Below are 24,198 nucleotides of genomic sequence, written 5' to 3'. Positions count from 1 at the left end.
GAGCATTATTGCTGTAAACGGCACACACAAGAATTTTAGGCCCACTGTTGTTGCTCAAAACATAACACAACGTTGGAAGGCCAATTGCTTGCTACATCCGGGAGCACACCAATGTAACACCAGCCGCCGCTATTATTTTTTTATTAGGAAGTTGGACCGCCGTGCTGTAAAACCAGTTACATAAATGATGCCAAGACAACAAGTCATACGTACAACGTAGCAAAGCCGACCACATGGACACAACAAGGATGACCGCCACTGCTACAAGTCGGACGCATGTTGTAACGAGGTCAATCAGTGTGCTACAAGTTAGATGTGCAGAGGTGTAAAGGTAACTAAGTGTAGATGGTAGGATTATAAGGAGAATTAGTTGATCCTTAGTACCCGTGTTAAGGGTTGTTGCATGATTAATGTCTGACTGATATGCATTTGTTTTAGAGCTTGATGTGCGTCTCCCTGCCGTGTGATACCTTCTGGATTATATCTGGCCATGAGCCGGGCCGGGCTTGGACCGGGCCTAAAAAAGCCCAGGGCAGAAAACTGAGGCCCAGGCCCATCCATCGGGCCTACTTTTCAAGCCCAAACCCGGCCCATCTGGTAAAAAGCCCTCAAAAGCCCTTAGGGCTTAGGGCCGTGGGCCGGGCCTCTTCCTTAAAATGCCAATATGCCAAGCCCAAGCCCGTCCAGGCCCTGCTGGTGGGCTCAAAACTTAGGGCCCAAGCCCGGCCCACGAGCAAGCCCATCGGGCATAGGCCCTGGATTTTAGGGCCGGGCCTGGGTGGGCCGACAGGGCCGGGCCTGAGATGGCCAGGACTATTCTGGATGCTATCATGCCACATTGGTGAACACGCTAATTTTCACTCCCTTTGTAACGCACGTGCATATGTGCTAGTACTACCGAAGGACTGTTTCCCCACATAGCCAATTTGAATTACGGATGGACTCTGTACACGGCCAGCACCCGACCCTTCTGCACCCCGTGATTCAGATTGAAAAAAAAATCCAATTAAGGTTCATATAGATTTATATAGTTATTAATTAACTGATGTAGTAATGCCAAGCGTGCGAAGCTATGAAATAAAGTACGTCACCTCGTTCTAAAGTAGCAATGACAGTTTGTGTTACTGAAGTCTATTTAGTCTTCCCGTTAAAATAATATCAAATATTCATAGAGACCCTATGATTTAGCTCAATCCAGGATGTATTTCTTGTATAATTAACTTTTGTATTCTAAGAACACAATTGTTGTCCATTAATTAGAATAGTTGTCTTTTCTCTTACATCATTTCACATGTTTCACCTTTTTTAGCGGGTCATGTTGTGTGAAATAGTTATACTATATCATTTCTTCTTCATTCTTGTACCTATAGTATTAATTCTGTTTCATTTTGCTTTTGTCTGCAGGTCACTTTCAGGCATGAGGAAGTGCATACTGAAGAAGACAAGGAGCACATGGGGTAGAGCAATGTGTTTTGGATGTCAGAATCAGAATGCCATGAGAGTTCTACATGTGCTTGCGTGGGCCATGGGTGTGTGTGTGTTTCTGGAGCGTGTGGGTTATTAAATGCGCTACTATCAGCAAGGCGAGGCATTGATGATGAAATAGAATTTTGAATCCCATCCTCCCCATATCTGAACTCAACAAAAGAAGAAAGATAAGGTTGCTAATCCTCTTTGGGGTTGATTTGGTGTAAGATCCTGATCCGCCTTCGGTTGAGTTGGAGGTAGGCTGAGAGAACTCCATTCAAACTCAGTACACATAATAGGCTTCCTGTAGTACACATAGAAAGCATCTGGGAGTGGCTGATGGGCATCATCATGGTGCTCACCGAAGGTGGAAATCATTGAGTAAGTATGCAGATCGACATGCAGATCTAGCGTTGTAACTCATTTCATCTATTGGCTTAAACAGGAACTCAGGGCGGGCAGCAGTTGAATCACAACTTATTGATACAATTATTGATCAAATTTGTGCCAACTCAGTGCCAAACTTTACCGACAATGATACTATTCCTCTCTATTCATTCAATTGATTGTTTGCGGAAAAATAGATTAGAAGAACTTTTGAGTTGACAAAAATATACACGGTTGAAAAATAAGAATTTGAAAGGAGTGATTAAACACAGCGATGAGAATAAAGGTTAAGGGGAAGGAGGTCTGATTAGGATAGGTGTGAGAGAGGGAACCACTTGCCATATATGAATGCAAACTAAATGTTATCATGTTTGACACATGTTTTTGGACCAAAACGGTTGTTTGATCGCTACATTCTATTATTATTCCGTGGTAATGCACGGGCACTCAGCTAGTAGATATAGAAGTAGAAATAGATATCAATATTAATAATTAATTAAATAATAGTAGGTATAAATTATTGGTGATGATTTACTTTTTTTTTGACAGGAAAAATATAGGCGCTGATTTTTTTTTGGGCACGGCGCTGATTTTTTTAGGGCACGGCGTTTATAATACAGGATCGAATACGTATATAGCTCAACAAAACTTGCCCGGCCCAACTAAACTAGCCTATTAACCCCCCAGCCACCAAGCCCCCCCCCCTGACACGCCCCTTGCACTCCCGGACGCGCCGCCTCCTGCACGCACGCGGCGACGCAGGAGGGAGGACCGCCGCTCACGCCCACCAGCGATGATTCGCCGGCTCGCCGCTCCCCAGCGCCCGCGACGAGCTGCAGGCTGCCGCGCTCCCGCCGCTGGCCGCGACGAGTCACCGTGCCAGCGCACCCCCGCGACCCCCGCAACTAGCTCAAGTGTTGTTGGTGATCACATTTTCCGGTTCTTATGATATCGTTAAGTGTAAAGATAGTCCTAAAACAACATTGCGATTTTGACGTCGGAAGAACGATCATAATGAATTGACCCAAACTTGTTTGTTATGAATTGAGTTAATATCTTCTGTAATCAATTGAAATAATACAGAGTGTTAACGTGTGATTTTGCTCCTTAGACCACGAGAGTATCATAGTCACTTCTTACCATATGAAGGGCTTTGGAGTTAACACGGTGATCATAATGACAACTTACAGGTTCATCGAAAAGTTTGACAAGGAACTAGATAGCTAGAGAGTGAGGTTTGCTCCTCTGATGATGGAGAGATATTTTCAGGGTCCTCTCGATGTGAAGGCATCCATCATCGTCTGGCTAGACACGGGTGACTTCGTCACAGGGATGCCGGAACATGACAACGGAAAAGAAGAACAAGGATTTCAGTATAGTGAGCATGTGATGACTTAGGAGGATACCGACACATACCAAGTTTTGTGAAGTATCGGGAAGCAAAGGGAACATCACATGATAACCAAATGTTGACTCGAATATCATTTGTGTGCTCATATGGATCGATATGGACGTATCCATGGTTCCGGAAATTGAATAAAAATGTTTGTTAGTTCAAAAAATGTCCAAGAATTTAGAAACATGTCCTAAAAATTTGAAAACTGTTCGTGAATTACAAAATAGTTTATTGATTCATAAAATATTCACTGATTCAAAAAAGATTATGCATTTCAGAAAATGTTGTTAAATCAAAAAATGTTCGTGAATTTCAAAAATTGTTTCACCAATTTCCAAAATAATCTTCGTCGATTCTAAAAACATTGTTCAAAAAAATATTCATAGTTTTATAAAAATATTTGCAAATAGTAATGTTCATGAATTCAAAAAATGTTCATGAGTTAAAAAAATGTTCATGATTTCCAATATGTTCACGAGTTTAAAAAAATATTCACGATTTCAAGAAAATATTCATGAATTTGAAAAGATGTTCAGAAAAAATAAAAGAAAGAAAAAAAAGGAAAATAAGAATGAAAAAATAAAAAGAAAAATACAGAAAAGAAAGACGAAAGACAAAAGAAAAGGAAAAAACGAACCAAAAGACGAAAAAACCTGTTCAGGGAAGGACTGGTGAGGAAGAAATCCGAAAATTTGCAACGCACCTCCGGACGCGCCGCCTCCTGCACGCACGCGGCGACGCAGGAGGGAAAACTGCCGCTCGCTGGCTGCCGGCGCCCGCGTCCACCAGGCACCAGCGACGATTCGCCGGCTCGCCGCTCCCCAGCGCCCGCGACGAGCTGCAGGCGGCCGCGCTCCCGCCGCTGCCCGCGACGAGCCGCCGCGCCAGCGCACCCCCGCGACCTCCAGATCCAACCCTCGCGACAGTTAGAGTGAGTTCATTCCCTTTCCTTTGCCCATTCTCCTGCAGTCTTGATGCTTCCGTCGGGATCTAGTTAGTTAATGATTGTGCCATGCTCCTTTCTGTTGGGAGTACATCTCTTGTTGCCACTAGCACTAGGTATAATTATGAAGGTACTGTCAGGATTAAGGAATGTGCAGTGTTGGTATTCTCAGATCATGTTAGACAGTTCAAGTTGTTGAGAGTTGACACCCAATTGAATAAATAATTGTTGACCATATCAAACGCTACAGATATTAATCAGCTCATGCTGCTGCTCAGATCTGTCCTTGATATTGTGATAATAGCATGCATCACTACTAAAATTGTGTATATTTTTATCAAAGGGTCCAGGTGTTCTGCCTCTTTGAGTTGTACACTTGTATTATTGATGATCAATTGCATCATCCCCAATCCCCCCGCCCCTCCTGATTACTGATCTGTGCTTTCCATGCTTTTGTCCAGTACATGGCCAACAAAACAGTTGTAGACAATTTACTGCTTTTACAATTTAATATGCAATATTATTTATCAAAAAATATGTTCCTGAAAACATGCATTTTTTACTCGTTTGGTTCTTCAACTATGATTAACCTCCGTCACTCCTCTATTGTATGCTAAACAGTTAAAGCCTTTGTTAAGTGGTACTCCCTCCGTTCCTATATAAGAACGTTTCTTACATTATACTAATGCCAAAAATGTTCTTATATTATGGGATGGAGGGAGTACTTATTATCAGTTTGTTTATGCACTGACGTTTTGATGCCACACTGTTTTGATGTAAGTCCTCTATGGGTGTACCCACAGTTCATGCCCAAAGTAGTTGAATCTAACTGCTTAAATTTTTACACAACTGTGTGATGATCTGTACTTGTACTCCAGAACATATTTCTGTAAAATTTTGTTTATGGCATATGGCCTTTTGTGGTTTAATTACCTCATGCAACAATCTGATAATTTGTCACCGAGATTTGTTTTTGTAATTATGTATTTGTCCTAATTCGTATCATGTATATGCTCAGTAAATCTTAATTTTGTCTCCTTAATCATGATTTTGAATAATCTGACTAGTCTGCGTTCGTTTACTGATGAATCTGGAATTTGTTGCTCTAGTGGACAAGTGGATTTGTTTTCTGATCTTTTTTTTGGTTTGTGTGTGTGTTTCAATTACGGTTTGCACCAGCGGATTTGACAATGTGTTCTAGGTTATTGAATTGCCGCCATTTGGTAGATGAGATGTTATACGTAAGTAGTGTTCAGTCTTAACAAACGAATGTCAACTGTGTTGCATAACCAGCAAATTATTGCATGTGTAATAGTGTATTCCTTTTTAGTTTTATATATGCTAAACTATAATGTATTCTCGTTTAGTTGTTTATTTCTGTAGCTGTTTCTATTTACTTTTATACCTAGGTTGAGGTACAGTTAATTTGAATTGATTTTTACTAAGTTGTTCTGCTTAGGGTTTTTTTTTCAGTTCTGACTTGGTGTTTTTATCCTTGTCATTATTCCTGCTGAATTCCCTTCTATATTAACGATCTACTTCCTCTGTTCCAGAGTATAAGACCTCTTGGCTAGCTAGAGCAGCTAACCAAAACATCTTATATTGTGGAGTATTTGATCATTGTACCTTTTTTATATGTAAAATGTTCAATGACAGGTTCCGCAACATCGGACCGACACATTGAAGAAATGGCAAAGGCATTCTACATTATAGTGGCTGCAGTCTTGCTATGCCTCTTCTCCGCCGCAACGATCTTGCTATCCCCCTTGTCTGCTGCAACTTCCATGCCACATGCATCTTCTTCATCATACAAGGAGTACATCGTGTACATCCAGAGGCCACCTCCAGAAGCCGATATCATGGACGACGGTGCGCGCAAAAGCTGGTTCCAGTCTTTCCTCCCTAGCAACCTCACTGACTCGGGTAAACCACGCATGGTCACCACTTTCGATACCGTATTTCACGGCTTCGTCGCCTGGTTAACTGAGGCTGAGCTGGAGGTCATGTCCAAAAAGCCCGGTGTTAGCCGCTGTACCGAGGTTGAAATGCTGGAATTGAACCAGGTTGGGATGAGGAATATACTTCAGGGAAGGGCTATGGGTGGTGATTGATAATTATAAGTTCACCCGGTTTCTAGTGTGGAGAGTAAAGGATTAAACGGGCTGTAGTATTTCGATATCTAGCTTGCCTATGTCGTCTTAATGTCAATTTCACATATGAGTTGAGTCTGTGTTGAAATTTTAAAATCCCCTCTTGATGTGATGTCGGTTTGCGGAGCGGCAGGGATGTGAGTGGGTTGGCAAATGGGTCAACCACCAACCAGTGGATATGGATGTCAACGAACACAAAGTTTTCATGGAAATTCAACCGTGAATTAGCTAACGTTGATGTGATATCACAGTTCAGTTTGTCATCACAAGGCATACTGCTGACAGTAAGCATCCTGTATCTACCGCCCCTTGATGGCACCAGCGTTGTTGCTGCTGCCGCACACCTGATGATGCAGTAAGCAATAGATGGTCATCCAGGGGACATTTGCACAAACTAAATCACAACTAGTACGGCTTTGGGGGTTTAATGTTCATTTTACAAATACAGACATGCTGATGATGTAAAAGTTCCTCAGTTGTCCAGATTCATGCACTGTCCCAACATGCTGATGAGAAATTCCCTTGACACTAATCAAAGGCTGATTTAAATTTCTGATCATCATAATACAAACTAGGGAGGGGCTAACCTTCTACATTCATCATGTACTGACCGTTGCACTAACCGATTTGTCCGACTCTGAGCTATATAAGACGGAGTCGTCGCACCAAACCCTAGCCCTCCAATTTTCCCAGCGCCGTACCCGATTAGGCCAGGTCAATGAACCATCAGTAGCTCCTGAACTAGTTTTCATGTTGAGGACGTCGATCCTTCCTCCAGTGTAGCGGTTTCTTCTTCGGTCATCGGCTTCGTAGGTGAGTTCCTGACATCTCAGTTCCGAACAGATCTTTGGTCCGAGGACTCCAATCCGAGGTCCTTTCTGCCGAAGTTAGTTCCTCACAGGCAAAGCATGCTCCTCCGAGGACCTTTATTGGTTTCTGGCAACTTGGGGGCCCCGCACCTCACGTGGCTTCTCTATTAGAGGACTAGAGAGAACCAGAGAGGGGCGCAGGAGGAAAAGGAACTTGTGTGCGGGCAGGTATCAGGTGATACCGAGCCTTAGATGCTCCCATGATACGAGCTCCTAGGAGCCGTTGGATCTGAGATCCAACGGCTTCAGGAAGGCTTTTAACATTTTGCAAAAAAGTCCTCTTGTAGTCCAAAAATTACGAACAAGTATGGCAGCCTTTCAGAACCTCCCAGGAGCCGTTGGATCTGAGATCCAACGGACCAGAAGCTCGTATCATGGGAGCACCTAAGACATGGTATCACCTGATATTTTCCCTCCTCTAGGGGCCTCCCCAACCCACCATATTTCTTTTGGATTTTTTGAAACTTCTACATCAATTTTTATGAAATAAAAGCATGTGTCCACTCTCGGAGGGGCTATACATACACACATACAACTAAATGAAGAAATCCCTGTTGTGTCCTCGGACATTAACCACCTCAGGACAGCAGCCGTGCGAGGAAGCAAAAAAGACCAGCCCAATGCACCCCTGTTCTCTTGAGATTGCTGATTCCATTGCAAGCAAACTGTAATAAACGATGCGCTAATTTTCATGCTAAATCCTAATACGCCCAACATATTGGGAAGGAGGAAGTACTTAACTACGTAGTAATATAAACGGCCATACTCGATTAATCACACAAACCCGAAAAATAAACTCAAGTAGAAACACATAATTCCTCAACAGAAGGATATACTGTATGAAACTACGACAATTCAAGAGAAATCCGGCATAACAGAGGCGCCGAATAGAGGTAACACACTATTCCTTCTGAAACAATACATGCATCTAAGCTTAGCATGTATAGTACGAACACAGTTCTCGTTCAGAGCCGGTCGGATCGAATTTTGTGCTCATCTGCAACAATGGAAGAGAGAACGAAAATCAGCGACGACATTGCGAAATCACGAAGAAACTCTCCAGTGCAGGCCCGATATCTGGAGAATAATAAAAGCTGCCAACGTACCTGGGACTTGGTTTAGCGCATCCTTGCGCAGCCCAATCATCTGTGCAATGAACTGCCTCGTGTGCTTGGTCGCAGGGCAGACTATCTGCTCTAGAATCTGCAGGGGATAACAACAACAGCAGCAGCAATAAGAAGCGCAGAATTAACCCGGGCTTTCAGATCGGCATGCGTTTGGGGAATAAAAGGCCTGGAGCGACCGAATGACTTCTTTCATAACTAGATATAGATATCTGTACCTCACATGGTTTGAACAGTAAACCCCTCGCCCAAACCTTCCGCTCCGGAAGAGACAGTTTCTGCTCAAACCTGCGGTAAGCAGCCTCTGCGTCGATGTCGGGGCTGTGCTTCAGTTTACCTTCTTCGAGCAGTACATCGTTCACGGCGTCTAGAGTGTCGACGAATAAGATGTGGCTGATCGCAGCCAAACCTCCGAGAGCGTCGAGATAATAACAGAGGGTTGCCGTGTTGGTCTTCCCATGGTAGACGTCCTCGGCGGTTTTCATGAAGGTGGAAGCATAGATCCGAACCATCTGTGTTTTGTGAAATCGTGAGTAATTCAATGCATATAGCAGAGGGAAAAACAGAGTACAGAAATGACCCATCCTTAATCGAAATATAATGCTAAAGCATGCACTTTTGTAATACATTATTGAAAGTTCAAGGACCCCACAAGCAATTTACTCCTAGACACATAAAAACATTTCCTTATGGATACAAAAAACATTAAGTACCTGCTCCGTCGTATTCACGGAAATTTCACTTGTCCGCTTGAGCCTGTAAGATGCACTATACTGAATGCACGAAAAATAGTTAACTGTGAGGACACAATGAAAGGAAAAAAAAGGTACACACCAAGTAGTTATAAGAGAGTTGCAAAAAATATGAAATTACCACGATATTTTTAGCCAAATCCAGAGCGTCACCAGCCTGGATTAACAGTTCCTGTGACAGAGCGGTTTCCACATGCTACAAGTTTCACCCAATTAACAAATAATCAGTGAAAGTTGCGTACACCTCTAGAGCCAGATCCCTAACTGTAGCACACACTAAGACATCTTTGCTTCTTTTCTAAAACATCAAGGAAGCTTCCAAAGGAGCAGATGTATAAAAACACAATTTTGTATTTAGATTAGCACCAAGTATCTTACGAAATAATCGCAGCCATTGGTTGACAACGCCACAGTGCTGCGAATACATCTTTAAACCCAAAACCTAAATACTAACGATGAGTAATGTAATGATTCATCTGTGTTCCGACACACCAACCTCATTTATAACAATATTCTGGTTTGCTATGATTCATCTGTGTTCCGACACACCAACCTTAATACAACCTCCGATCCATACTAAGTGTCGCAGTTTTGCACTAAGGTTGAACCAACCTCAGTTCAAAACTGCAACACTTATTTTGGATCACAGGGAGTAGTATTTAGCTTCCAAAGTACTGTACCAGTTATCCCCCGACTCAATGTATAATAGCACAATTTTAAAAGTTAGATTAGCACTATGTATCTTAATAAACAATTGGAACTGTTCGTTGACAACACCAAAATGATGATAATACGTTTTTAAACCCAAAAACTAAATATTGATGATCAATAATGTAATGATTCATCAATGTTCGTGACCCACCAACCTCAGTTGAGGTGATATAAAATCAAGTTCGTGACCCACACACATACTTGATATTATTTATAAGAAGGGAGGAAGACTGGAGTGGACAAATGTCATTATATATACTAGAAATCATAAGTAGTTCATTCAAAAGAAACATTAAGGCCCAAGATCAGATAAGCTAATCCAATGATCCACATGCAAGACAATTGTGTTCCTAATGATGTCAAGTGTTTCATATCTATAAATACGTTGTTGCGTAAATCCATCAGGAATTTTAAATCAAAGTGTTCATGCTAAAGTTTTACAGAAGTTAGGTCGGTTTAAAAAAAACACAGCAGCGGAATTTTTTCCCCAACTCATATACTTTTAGTCAATACTTAATATTGAGTTGGGAATGTAAAATCATTTTATTGAATTCCTATTGATATTTTTTTTCATTCCTTTGGCAGATCTTTACACTATAGTTAGATGTTGCTTGCACACGTACTACTTGTATTCCACAAAAATAGGGTATCGGTATCACAAATGAAAGAAACAAAATGGCAATGCTTCTGGCTTATCTGCCCATAATACAAAGTTATTTTCTATAAACTAGAATCTGAAAGAACAGCTCCATAAATTTGATCGAACATGCAAGAAAGAAAACTAACCAGAATGCACAAGAAAGAATATTTCCATAAATTATAACAAACATGCAATAAAGATAACTAACCAAAATGCTTGGATTGGAAGAAATCATCTCCCGAATATACTTATATATTTTCCACTTCTCGTTGTAGAACATCTCATCAGTCTGATCCGTTGAAAAAGAACACATTAGTTCTATACTGAGATTATGAATCATTTCTATTAAATCTCAAATGAACATTTTTTTCTAACTTTCAGAAAGAGTTAATTATTCATAAAGTGGACTAGGTCACTAACAAGGATATAAATACATTTCTATCAATATTCAGGATACTAGCTTTGTTATATATCGGAACTAGTGCTGACTATTGGTAAGTACTTGAAGAAGAGATAATGATGGACATGCTGACTCCTAGATCCTGTTGTAACTAGGAGATAACTTACCTAGTTTGGTAGGAGGTCGACTCATAGCACATCATACCAAAGAGCAAAGATTGAAGACTTGTTTCCCAAGAAGATATCTCTAGATAAGGGCTCGACCCCTGCCGAAGGCTAAAGCCATTCTTGCAAGACCTAGCTAATTTGTAGATGCAATATAATTCGTGTATTCTTTAAAACCCTCATATCAATATAAACTGGTGGTGGGACGCCATTACCCTCTTCGGGAGCCTGATCCTGGGTAAAAACTGTGTCTTTGTTGTCCCCGACAACACCCCCTCAAGATCCTACCCCATCTCAACCCTCTTTCACAACACACAACACCATCATAATATCGGAAGAAATTCAACGTCGACACTGTCCATAATTACAGAAAAGGAACATGGTTGGGACTTCTCGAATAGATACCCCCCTTCACCCAAAGCTTTAGACTGGAAGCAAATAATGCTACAAGGATAAGATGATCAAATCATGACATGTACATTACCAGCTATTGTGATGTTTATGTACAAGTGCAGAAACCCTTGTACTCTCAAGCAATGTAAAGAAATGGGAAGTAGGAGGGTCATTAGACTTCCTTAAGGCGGCATGAAGCTGCCGCAATCGTGTGTCTCAACAACACATGTTGTGCTATTAGTTTGTTCCGACACAATCTCATCAGCGGCGGTGCCAGCACCAAAAAGCTGTGGGTTCAAATGCACTAAACCCTTTAAAATGTCCTAGTTTTTTGCACAATATTAATAGAAATAGGCTTGCAATCAGAAAAGCTGTGGGGTCAGCTGACCCCACAGCTTACACATGGAATCGCCACTGATCTCATATGCACGATCAATGGATAGATTGCTGATAGACAGTTTTATTAATTTCCATCATTCTTTAGTTGTTTAACCAACAAGGCTAAAATAAAAACTTATGATGCTCCTACTATGAACTTTAAGAGTCCGAGGCGCACCCACAATATATGTGCACACAACACTCACACCACTACATATGTGCGCATACCCTCTACACGCCGTGACTAGTATGAAATTTAACAACACCATTGTTGGATTGAATGATTGTTTGTGCTGCAAGATTTGATCACTTATAAAACGATAAAACAACATGCCTGCTCTCTGTGCATAAATTCAATGTACATGTCATTTCCCTTCAAATTATGGTACAGTATGTTAGCTTTGTGACCAAGACGGGAATTAAGTTCAATAAAATAGTAGCCAGATATATGAACTGAGCCACCATTGTTCAGTTGCCGAAGATAAATAACAAAAGCAGCTACATCCTAAAACAAAATTTAAATATGGGCAAACTAACCATATCTCTTTTTTTGTAAGGAAGACCCTTCTTTGATGCATACTCCTCTTTGAACTTCTCGAGTTCTGCATAAATCTTTTCGGCGTTCACCATCTGCACCGAAGCAAACATAGAAATGTTATAAAGAAAAAGGAAAGAAACAGTACATAGAAACAATTTTGTGAAGTAAAACAATGATAACTTTAGACATCAGGAATTCAGGATCATCACAAACAACAAAATAAGCACTCATCTTTAGTAGCACCAAGGCACATTCACTCTACTTTGTGTGACAAAGGCCCAAAAGAAAAAACACAAGAGAAGGGAAACAATTATGTTACTTCATTATTTTCTACCATATTAAGAATTAATCTTGTTATATACCAAAGAGATGCAAGCATGGAAGAGCAAGAAGTCAATTTGAGTTTGATGCATTGCTTGTATGAAAGACAGTATGGCACAGTTCGGCTGTGATCTGTCTAGGTTGGTTAATGTAGCGGGTCGGTCCATGTAGCACCGTCCCTAAAGCCTATATAAGAGGCACCCAAATATGTATTACCTCCGTCCCGAATTACTTGTCTTAGATTTGACAAATCGAAGACTTGGGACGGAGAGTAGAAAGAATGTAAGCTTGCCCTATTGACAAACGTACAGAGCTTCATACTACTCCTGTGCGCATGTGTGTCAGTGTGCGTGATCCTGGTGAGAGATCCTAGTGGTTCTAACATGCTATAGGCAGGGATTGAATCCCAGCAACTCTTGGCGCCTACTCATATCACACTGAAACTCCATTAAGTAGGGTAGCAGTAGTTTTTAAATGTTTTAATGTAGGATTAGATGGCCATTTAACACGATTAAGCTACTGAGTTGGTCTATTATAGAGAAGGAGAAAAGAACAGGGGAAGAAGTCCCACTAGATTACAAACAACGATCAAGCGACCCAAAAAACAGAGGAAGCGGCCCAGGCAGCACCAGACCACCCAGGTCGGGCAGCACGAAAGCAGCATTATAACTAAAGAACACTCCCCATTAATCTACTGGTTAAAGCTGGATGAAAAAATTGGTGGAAAAAAGTTCCGACAGTCGCTGTTTCCTCTCTCAAGATTGCCCAAACTACCAAGATACTCCCTCCGTCCGAAAATACTTTCATCAAAATGGATAAAAAAGATGTATCTAGAACTAAAATACATCTAGATACATCCCATTTTATTTATTTTGATGACAAGTATTTTCGGATGGAGGGAGTACCAAGCGATCCCGGTATCACCTCACGCTGCCCTGAACGAAGGGAAGCACACAACTTGGGCAAAAGGGAAGGTTAGCCCACAGGAACATGTTGTTCCAGAAGAGGAGAACGATTCAACGGCACAACCCATGAACACAAAATTCAATCCTCGGGTAGGGCATGCACCAAGATTTTGACCTGTGTGATGTGATGTGGTTCTCCAGATTCCGCAAAAAAAAAAAAAGGAAGTGGTGTGGTTCTCAAGGATAAAGCAAGAACAAAAAAAATCTAGTCTACGAGCAGCTGAAATTTCCTGTTACTCGCAAAAGCGCAGTAGGAGATTTCAATTGGAACTTGAATATACACTTAGGTTACAGCAGCAAACAATGTACTAGTAAAATTTCCCGAAAATTCCCCTCATGTATGTGAGTGTGTCACATCCAGAGTTCCTGGCTAATTTTTTTTAAATAATACATTTTTTTAATTAATTTTCATAAATATTACGCTGGATAAAATTTTTTTAAAAATAATACACCGTCGGCCCGCTGCAGGCCGACTGGGCCCAGTCGGCCCACAGCAGGCCGATTGGATTCCAGTCAGCCTACAGCTGGCCGACTGGCCCCTGTCGGCCTACTGTGGGCTGATTGCGTCCTGTCGGCCCACTGTGGGCCGACTGGAGCTAATTAGCTCGCTGTGGGCTAATTGTTTTTGCAAAAAAACTAGGCATAAAAAATATATGTTTAAAAAATGTTAATCATGTAATTAAAAAATGTTAAACGTGTATAAAAAAATGTTTCTGATGTATACAAAAAATGTACAATATATATGCAAAAATGTTGACATAAAAAATATGTTTTGAAAAGTGTTAAGCATGTATTTAAAAATTATTAAATGTGTGTATAAAAATGTTCCTTATTTATACAAAAAATATAGAATGTGTATGAAAAAAAGTTGACACCAAAAAATTATGTTTGAAAAATATATTTGAAAAGTTGACATTTTTTCAAATACATGATTAAAAATTGTTAAATGTGTGTATAAAAAATATTCCTTATCTATAAAAAAAAGAATGTGTATGAAAAAAGTTGACACCAAAAAAATATGTTTGGAAAATGTTCCAGTTCCATACAAAAAGAGCAACCAATCATATTTTTTTCACAACCTTGATTTAATTTTTGTCACCAACTCACCAACATAATTTTTTGGTGTCAACTTTTTTTCATACACATTCTATATTTTTTGTATAAATAAGGAACATTTTTTATACACACATTTAACAATTTTTAAATACATGATTAACACTTTTTAAAACATACTTTTTATGTCAACATTTTTGCATATATATTGTACATTTTTGTATACATCAGAAACATTTTTTTATACACCTTTAACATTTTTTAATTACAAGATTAACATTTTTTTAAACATATATTTTTTATGCCTATTTTTTTGCAAAAACAATTAGCCCACGGGCTAATTAGCTCCAGTCGGCCCACAGTGGGCCGACAGGACCCAATCAGCCCACAGAGGGCCGACAGGGGCCAGTCGGCCAGCTGTAGGCCGACTGGAATCCAATCGGCTTGCTGTGGGCCGACTAGGCCCAGTCGGCCTGCAGCGGGCCGACAGTGTATTATTTTTGAAATTTTTTTACCCAGCGTAATATTTATGAAAATTAATAAAAAATGTATTATTTAAAAAAATTAGCGAGTTCCTGACAGTACTAGGTAGATAAAAGGAGAAATTACGGCCAATTACTTAGCAGGACTCTTTCACCTTGGGGTTTTCCTCCTCTCCGTCGCCGTCCCCCTCCGGTTCTGCGGGCTGGTCGGGCTGATCCGCGGCGCCCTTGCTGGCGCGTACCACGTGCTTGAGGGTCGGGCTGCCGCGCCGGCGCAGCGAGGGGACGGGCAGGGTCCAGCGGCGCGACGAGCTGCCAATGCTGCTGGCGACGGAGACGGGCGGCGCCAGAGCGACACGGGCGCAAGGTCGGAGGGAGGCCATGGACAGCTCTCCGGTGATCATGGACGGCCGGAGTCTCGCGGCCGCTGGGGTTTGGGGACCGACCTTAATGCCACCCTGTGCATTTCAAAACCGAACCGAAAAACCATACCGAAAATAAACCGAACCGAACCGATTTTATGGTTTCTGGTTTCGGTATGGTATGAACTTTTCATACCGATTTAAACTTTGGTTTTTATGGTATATACCGAAAAACCGAACGGTTAACCGAATAAACCGAAGTAAAAATAAATTTATATTCCTTGAGATGAACAACCATACAAGTTGTCATTTTTCTTGTACATGAGTCAAATTCACTAATAAGCATGTAAAATTTTCTTGTAACATAGTCACTTTTCTCTTTTTAAAATGCTAAGCATGTCGATAACCATCAACAGATGAATTAATGCATGCATATATACTTATATATATAGTCATATACTATTTGTGTAAAATAATATGTGTTTTGAGTCATAAATTTGCAAATTATTATTACATCATTTTCAAATTCGCGTCAACTTTGGTTTTTATGGTATATACCGAAACCATACCGAAATAATTTGGTATATACCGAAACCGAACCGTATTTTAATTTCATACCGTATTTACCGAAGTATTAATACCGTACAAACCGAAAAACCGTATAAACTGAACCATGTAAACCGAATAAACCGAACGCACAGGGTGACCTTAATGTCTCTGCTGTGTTTTGCGCTTCCTTTTTTTCGTGGACGCTGACTTTTCGTCAACAGAAGCAGAGGTACGGCGAATGTTTTTATTTTTGAGGGAGAGGTACGGCGAAGGTGAACTGTGTTTTCCGAGGGAGATGCCCAAAAACGGACACGCCGATTACTGGTTTGGCCATGCCAAAGGCAGTGGCCCTCTGCTTCATGTCTTTGAAAGTACTCCCTCCGTCCGCGAATAAGTGTACTTCTAGCTTTTATCTTAAGTCAAAGTTTTAAAATTTTGACCAACTTTATAGAAAAAAGTAGCAGCATTTATGACACTAAATTAGTATCACTAGATTCGTTTTGAAATGTATTTTCATAATATATCAATTTAATATTATATATGTTATTACTTTTTTGTATATAGTTGGTTAAAGTTTTAAAACTTTAACTTAGAATAAAAACTAGAAGTACACTTATTCATGGACGGAGGGAGTAAATGTTAGTGATCAGATTAATTTCTGCCCTTTCGTACTTGCCAATTTGCATCTCCCAACCCTAGCAGTCACAGTGAACGTGCGTAGGGTGTACACACATGCGTTCATAAAGATGAGTATGTATGCATTTGTATGAGCGTCTACGTCTGTACTAGATAAATTAATGTCCCACCTAGTTCAGCATTTGTACAACCATGCTAGTTGTATGTACCAGTGTTCACGCTACCTCATGCCACGTTGCCACGTGCATCATCACTTAAAACCCTACAACTCTCTTGAAGGGAATGCACACATTCGAGATACACAAAACACTACGGAATAAAAAGAGTAGAAGAGAGAGCAGATCCAGAGAGAGTTTGCTTCACTTAGATCCATATCGGCTCACTCCCCTAACGAGATTCACATCCATATCGCTTGAGAACTACACGATGATAGAGAGGATTCCATACTAGAGAGACAGGGATTTGTAATGCTCATTTCATTCTTTATTCTAACATCTTATTGTGATGATTTACGATGATATCAAAATTATTTCCTTTCATTTGATCTTTTTGATTGAAGATCTTTTCTCATGTGCGAGTAGTCGACCTCGGGTGTGGGAGATGTGGGGGTTGGATAAAGTGTTTGTGCTTAATGCCCATTTGATATTTGCATGGTTACATCGAAGATTAGTTGTGCAGTTGTTTATCCTCGAACAACAATATATGTGTTGCTAAGCACATATTGTCTAGCACTTTCGTGACCTTCTTGTGATATGTGTTGGTATGTATGAGGCATGAAGATGACAGAAGGATCACGGAAAGCCAAGACACTTAAGGTGTTGGTCCGATTTATTGATTTCAATCGCTAGGTAGACCATTGACGGTGCTAACGGTAGGTGGGACAATAATGTTTAACAAGTTTGATCATGGGAGTTCGGCTATCGAAGGGTGGCCCTCTTACCAAACGTCCCAAGACAAAGAGTAATATCACCCTACTATTTGGCCAAATGCATTTCCAGTACTTACCATGAACTGAACCCTCATGCGTATTTTCCTTGTGAGGCTCGTCGTCAAAGTCGGAGCTGTCGGTTGTTTGCGCGTGTGGCCATCTGTTGGCATGTGTCGTCATTGCTTCTGTGCAACTGTTTGTGGGGCGGCTTCGTTGATGGAGCTCTATGGTGAAGTCGGAGTCGCTCGTTCAGTGATAACCGGTGATGACGATGACGCTTGCGACTCCTCGGCGGATGTCTTTTCTTCTTTGCGGCTCATGTTTCATGTCGGTGGCCAGGTTAGTTGGTGGTGCCCATGTTATATGGTTTGGGTTGTATCGGTTTTAGTCGGGTTTTTCGTCAATTAACCGGGCAAATCCCACTTCTTCTTAATCAATGAAAATGGCAAGCCTTTTGCCTCATTTAAAAAAAAATCTCAGGCGTCTAACAATCTTATTACAGGGAAACACCATTTACTTTTCTCGTAGATTTAATTACTTTAGTGCAATAATTTGTTCTATGACCATCCTACTTTGAAAGTATTGCAAGTAGTCCAATAGTAATCACCTAAGTTCAATGACACCTTAAGTGTGATGAAACGCCAACAATAATGTTCGTCTGCATTCCTTGTGGGATCAATATTAAACTTTAGAACGACACTTTCTGAATTCGTGCTTCAACTAGTCATGTGCATTTACAGAACATCAAGAGTGTTGCCTTACCCCGTTGTCAGGGAGCCGAGCGATGAGTGTACATGTTGATTACAGGAGATCTACACGCTCAAGATTCTCAACATTATACATTAACATTTTGTTTTTACTTATTTCGATCATTTGTAGAAGCTCATTCATCATTGGCATTGCGTTTGAAACAACTCATGGCTTCTTTTGGTTGACATGATACTAAAAATATATGATTAGAATGTCACACCATTTGAATCCCACATGATTTTTGTTTGTTTCGTTTGTATCATCACAGAAAAAACAAAACATTCTTTCCAAGGGGTTTAGTGGATGCTAAACAACATATGAAATGTGATGCATTCTTAGGTACAATTCATGTGGGATTCGATCACATGAACTTTTACCTTTTTTGCTGGAAACATTCAATCATATGAGTTGAACTACTCATATAAAATCTAGCGCAAAAAAGAACTACCCATATAAAATAAATTCTCTCAAATCGAACTACCTATATGCTTTTAGTAGAGAAGAAAAAAAAGAACTGTGTAGGGAGAGCATGGTCAACGCCGCGCTGTGAGAAATCCCGACGACTCTGCCACCTCGCACGGCCACACACGGGTAGACCACTCCAAGGCCAACTATTTCACCGCGGTCAGCCGTACGATCTCGGCACCGACGGTCCAGATCACATATCACCAAGCAGGCCAAACAAGTCACTCGTACTTACACAAAACCTCACTCACTCCTTATCCGCTCCACTGAAGCAAGAAAAAAACGAACGGAAAATCTCGCCTCGAGCGGCTGCAGAGAATGGCGCCGGCCGCCGTCGCCGCCGCGGCCTTCCCCTTCCGCCTCTTCTCCGCCGAGGCCGCCCGCCGGACCGCGAAGGGCGGCCGGGGCAAGCGCGGCTCCGCCAGGCCCGTCAAGTCCCCTCCTCTCCCCCCCGCCTTGTCGTCCGCGAACGTCATCGGCCGCAGCGCGACCACGTTCACCCGCCTCCCTCTCCGCGACGCCGCCCCCGAGTCCGCGGAGGTCACCCTCGAGCGGTTCCCGACCGCGCCGGGCAACCCCGAGCGCGCAGCCCCCGCATTGCCGCGCGGGATTGTCCAGCGGTTGGGCGTCGAGGAGGACAAGGATGAAGAAGAGGTGGACCCCGCCCGCCGTGGGGCTACCGCCGTCCGTAGGCTGCATTTGCGAGACACTACTGGCGGCGGCGAGCGGGCTGCCATCGGCCAATTCGATGCGCGCGCGGCCAGGAGGGGCCTTAATAATGGTCGCGCCATCTCGCGTCAAATGGTCGAACACCCTGGGGACGACGACGAAGAGGAGGAGGAGTTCGTCGTCACCCGCTTGGACATCTTCGAGGGCAGTAAGGGCAGGAAAGCTCGGGCTGTTCCGCCCGAGGAGCTCGACGAGGACGATGGCGCCGTCGTGTTCGACCCGGACTACGGCCTCGACAGCGACGACGAGGAGGAGGAAGAATTCGTCACGGCGGCAAACGAGTGGTCTCCAGCGGGCGACGCCATTGCAAGCGCGAAGCTCGATGAGCTGGAGTATGACGGGGAGGACGACGATGACGCGGAGGTCGTGGTGTATCACCCAGACGACGACGAGGAAGAGGAGGAGGAGGAGGAGGTCGGCGTGTTTGAGGGCAGCGCCAACGACGGCGACGACGACGGGGAGGAAGCGGAAGAGGAGATGAAGGAGAAGGGGGTGCCCGCCGTGATGCGGTGCTTCGACACGGCCAGGATATACTCCAAGGCCGGCGACGGCGGCAACGGCGTGGTGGCCTTCCGGCGCGAGAAGTACGTGCCGCACGGCGGGCCGTCGGGCGGCGACGGCGGCCGTGGGGGCAACGTGTACGTCGAGGTGGACGGGGACATGAACTCGCTGCTGCCGTTCCGCAAGTCACTGCACTACCGCGCCGGCCGTGGCGCGCACGGCCAGGGGTCGCAGATGGCCGGTGCCAAGGGCGAGGACGTCGTGGTGAAGGTGCCGCCTGGAACAGTCGTCCGGTCGGCCGCCGGCGACATAGAGCTCCTCGAGCTGATGAAGCCTGGGCAGCGAGCGCTGCTCCTCCCCGGTGGCCGCGGCGGCCGCGGCAATGCGGCGTTCAAGACGGGCACAAACAAGGTGCCCAGGATTGCAGAGAAGGGGGAGAAAGGCCCCGAAATGTATGTTATCTCTACCCTTCAAAGATAATTTATGCTTCATCTTCATTGTTTGTTTAATTGTCGATGCGATTTCTGACAAATGATCAGCACGCGGGCATTGAGTTGGGGATCTTAGATTAGGAAAAAAAAAGATTGTTGTTAGTGAAAACCATACTAATGATGAATCTAGTGTTGGTCAAAATGCGGTTTCGGTTGCTTTCAGGGATAGCCTAACCAATTGGCAATTGCCAATTATTATCGCCCGTCTATAACTGTCCAGTCCAGAATTCCTCAATGCCTGGTGCAGTCATCTTATCTGCAGGTTCAATTGCCAATATCCATCGGCCAAAAATAACAAGAACAATAGCTGGGGCAGCATCATAAGTACTGCTCGTAGTTTCGTTTGCCTGCCCTTTGCTAATAATGAGCAGAGCTGTATCCACAACTTCTAGCCAGGGCACTTAAAAGAACAAACAATCTGATGTCCATCAACTGCCATTCATGTTGTACCGCAGGCTTAAGTATGATATTATTTGGAACATTCGGTAATCGGACAGAGACTGTGTGGGTGCACTGCTATGTGATGTCACCACAGTTGAAAGATTGTGTGTTTGCATATATGTATGATGGAAAAAGAGAAGCTTCTTCTACCATGCAAATTCTGTAAGGATATTAGCGTGCTATAAAGTCATCGAAGTGAAATCAAACTCCACACTGCAGTGAACAACTTTAGCCTTAGTAATTGTCCAGGAAAGAATTAGTTCTAATCATGATTAAAACCTGAATCATGAGATCACGTACTGTCACAACTTGATGTTGCTGTTCTACCTTATCAGAATCCCCTAGTTACATTGCTTGATTATTTCTAGCTCTGCTTTGGCTAACATTATGCCCTGTCTGGGATCGCTGGCAGGTGGCTTGATTTGGAGCTAAAGTTGGTTGCTGATGTGGGAATTGTAGGAGCTCCAAATGCTGGAAAGAGCACTCTTTTGAGTGCTATTAGTGCTGCCAAGCCAACTATAGCCAACTACCCTTTCACAACATTGCTACCAAATCTTGGAGTAGTCTCATTAGATTTTGATGCTACGATGGTAGTTGCAGACCTTCCTGGCTTGCTGGAAGGTGCTCATCGTGGGTATGGTTTGGGCCATGAGTTTTTAAGACATAGTGAGAGATGTTCAGTCTTGGTATGTTTCTTTTTCCCCTGCCCTCTCCCTTACTGAACTATATTTGAGTCCATATCATTTATGTTATTGATAATAAAATACTCCCTCCGTCTCATAATATAAGAGCGTTTTTGACACTAGTGTAGTGTCAAAAACGCTCTTATATTATGGGAGGGAGTATCTCTTATGTTTAAGGTTTTTTAATTTAAGAATTTTATGATATTGGAAATCTATGCATGGCTTGCTGACTTCTTTTTCTGTGTTTGTGATCAGGTGCATGTAGTCGATGGTTCAGGAGAACAACCAGAATATGAGTATGAGGCTGTCCGTTTGGAACTGGAGTTATTTAGCCCAGCTTTGGTTGACAAACCTTATATAGTGGTGTACAATAAGATGGATCTTCCAGAGGCATCTGACAGATGGAATTCGTTCAGGGAAAAGCTACAGGCTCAAGGTTTTGAGCCTTACTGCACTAGTGCATTAAACAGGCAAGGAACACAAGATGTAGTTTATGCTGCCTACAAGATTCTACAGAAAGAGAGGCAAAGGGTGAAAGAAGTCGAAGGTGCTTTACACCTTATATTTGCTGTTTGTCAAATTACAGTAGTAGCTAGTAGCTTGGGTTTCCATTTTAGATGCTTTTCTTGGTACTGTATGTTTGTGCAGAATGGAATAACACTCAAAATCTGAATCATGTGGCTGATGCAATAAAAAGGGAAAGGAGTTCTGCCATGAATGATTTTGAGATTGTTCATGACAAGGGCGCAAATACATGGACTGTTGTTGGAGCCGGAATTGAACGATTTGTTCAGATGACCAATTGGGAGTAAGTACCTTATTTTTCAGTGTTATTCTTAGCAAGCTCATCTGCAAGAGTTATTGTTTTCCAGACTACATTGGTTGTTAGTTATCCGCATTAATCTCTCTTTAGCATAACAAATTATGCAGTTACTGTAACACAGTTTTGGATTTCCCCACTGAAGTTTGAATAGATTAATAATCTCATCTGTACATTTCCGCACTGAGATGTGTGTATCTGTTTTCATAATACTATATTTGAACAAAAGGTTGTTAGCAGAAATATACAAATAAAATGGTTCTTTCTTGATGATGTAAACCTGGGATATCTTTTCGTGAATTGAAATCTTTAACCCTTTTTTTGCAATTTATTTGTGACTGGAAAGGCTAGTTTAAGAATAATCTCCGCAAGCATATATCTCATATCTTTGTCGCCTTTGTTATTTCAAGCTTGTTCAAAACTGTTTGTCGATACAAATAAATTTGTTAGACTTCACCGGTTGGACAGTTGTATCTCATATTTATAGACTTCCATTTAACTTTTGAATAATTTTGTCAATTGATGAAAACTTGTAACTAACCTTTTCTCCTGATGCAGCTACACAGAGTCCCTGAAAAGGTTTCAGCATGTTTTGGAGGCATGCGGTGTCAACAAAACTCTTGTCAAACTTGGAGTTAAGGAGGGCGACACGGTAGTTATCGGTGAGGTATGTATGCCTAGCCTTTTTTTCTCTCACCAGTTACTGAACTTTGAGTCAACGCAAATGGATATATCAGATATAACTAGGTCCTTTCTCCACAGATGGAAATGTTTTGGAACGAAGAGCCCAAGCGGGTCACGGCGAGGACGATGATCTCGAGAGACGACGATGCCGTCAGATGGCCTAAATTCAGTTAGATGAGGCGATAATCCTCGACATCGGCAGAGGTAAGTTCTGATGGAACTGTGCACGATGACAGTATGTGTAACAAACTGAACATTACAATGACTTTGTCGCTCGCAGGTGGACACATGAAGCGCAAGGGGAAAGGCAATTTCCGGTGCACGGTTCTGCCATCTCTGCGGCACGGGAAGCTGGGTTCTCTCAGACACCGGGCACGATAGAGGCGCCGCGTGAAACCATTGGTCAGGCAGGTACATGACCATCGATCGGATTGATTTCGAACAGTTGTAGCTGGATAGCTGTGCAGAGCAGAGTTCTCGACTGGGTAGCAACTAGTTTTTGTTCTGTTGCTCCATGTTAGTATACATTGTACTTGTATAACATTGGGTAATCCCACCTCCAGTAATGGAAATTTACAAACTCTGATTACTTCCTTGCAAGTCAGGTTTTATATGTCCTGACTGTAGTGTCTATCCTTCTGATAACTAAGATCCATGGCATACAGGAAATTGACGGCAACGCGTCTAGTTTTAACCCCCCAAAAAAAAGCAAAAAAAAAACTGATCGATCATCTCCTGCTGAAGTCTTGCTGCCAAGATCCTGGTAATCCACTTAACTGAGCAGTTTACAAGGGATGTGGGACACAAATTATTACCAGAGGAGGGAGAAGTCTTCTCTTTTACCCTCATGCAGAATCATGCAAGATCCTCAAGGTGCCTTCCTTTGCCCCGTCGATCAAATTTCCAGATAGATTCCTTCCCGCGGTGCCTTTCTTCCACCCTACCAAGTTTCTACCGATGAAAGCATCCAGGACTTGGTTGGCCAAGGAGTTCACACTTCACAGTAAGCATGTGCAATGACAAGGT

The 24,198-nt window shown here is 42.4% G+C and overlaps 1 protein-coding gene and 1 long non-coding RNA gene across 2 annotated transcripts; both read left to right on the top strand.

The window, feature by feature from the left end:
• The first annotated feature begins 3,931 nt into the window (after positions 1–3,931).
• Positions 3,932–6,575, top strand: LOC123040699 (uncharacterized). Its single transcript, XR_006418228.1, has 2 exons — positions 3,932–4,181; positions 5,850–6,575. It is a non-coding gene; the product is annotated as an uncharacterized lncRNA (long non-coding RNA).
• A 12,499-nt stretch (positions 6,576–19,074) lies between these two features.
• On the top strand, positions 19,075–23,761 carry LOC123043778 (probable GTP-binding protein OBGC1, chloroplastic). Its single transcript, XM_044466355.1, has 7 exons — positions 19,075–20,505; positions 21,398–21,671; positions 21,924–22,215; positions 22,317–22,476; positions 23,047–23,155; positions 23,251–23,376; positions 23,453–23,761. The coding sequence occupies exons 1-6, from the start codon at positions 19,142–19,144 to the stop codon at positions 23,344–23,346; spliced, it is 2,295 nt and encodes a 764-aa protein (XP_044322290.1). The 5' UTR covers positions 19,075–19,141; the 3' UTR covers positions 23,347–23,376; positions 23,453–23,761.
• The last annotated feature ends 437 nt before the right edge of the window (positions 23,762–24,198 follow it).

The sequence above is a fragment of the Triticum aestivum genome, chromosome 2B (genome assembly GCF_018294505.1).
Source record: "Triticum aestivum cultivar Chinese Spring chromosome 2B, IWGSC CS RefSeq v2.1, whole genome shotgun sequence".
NCBI classification, from domain to species: Eukaryota; Viridiplantae; Streptophyta; class Magnoliopsida; order Poales; family Poaceae; genus Triticum; species Triticum aestivum.
This window is presented reverse-complemented; position numbering and strand designations above follow the sequence as displayed.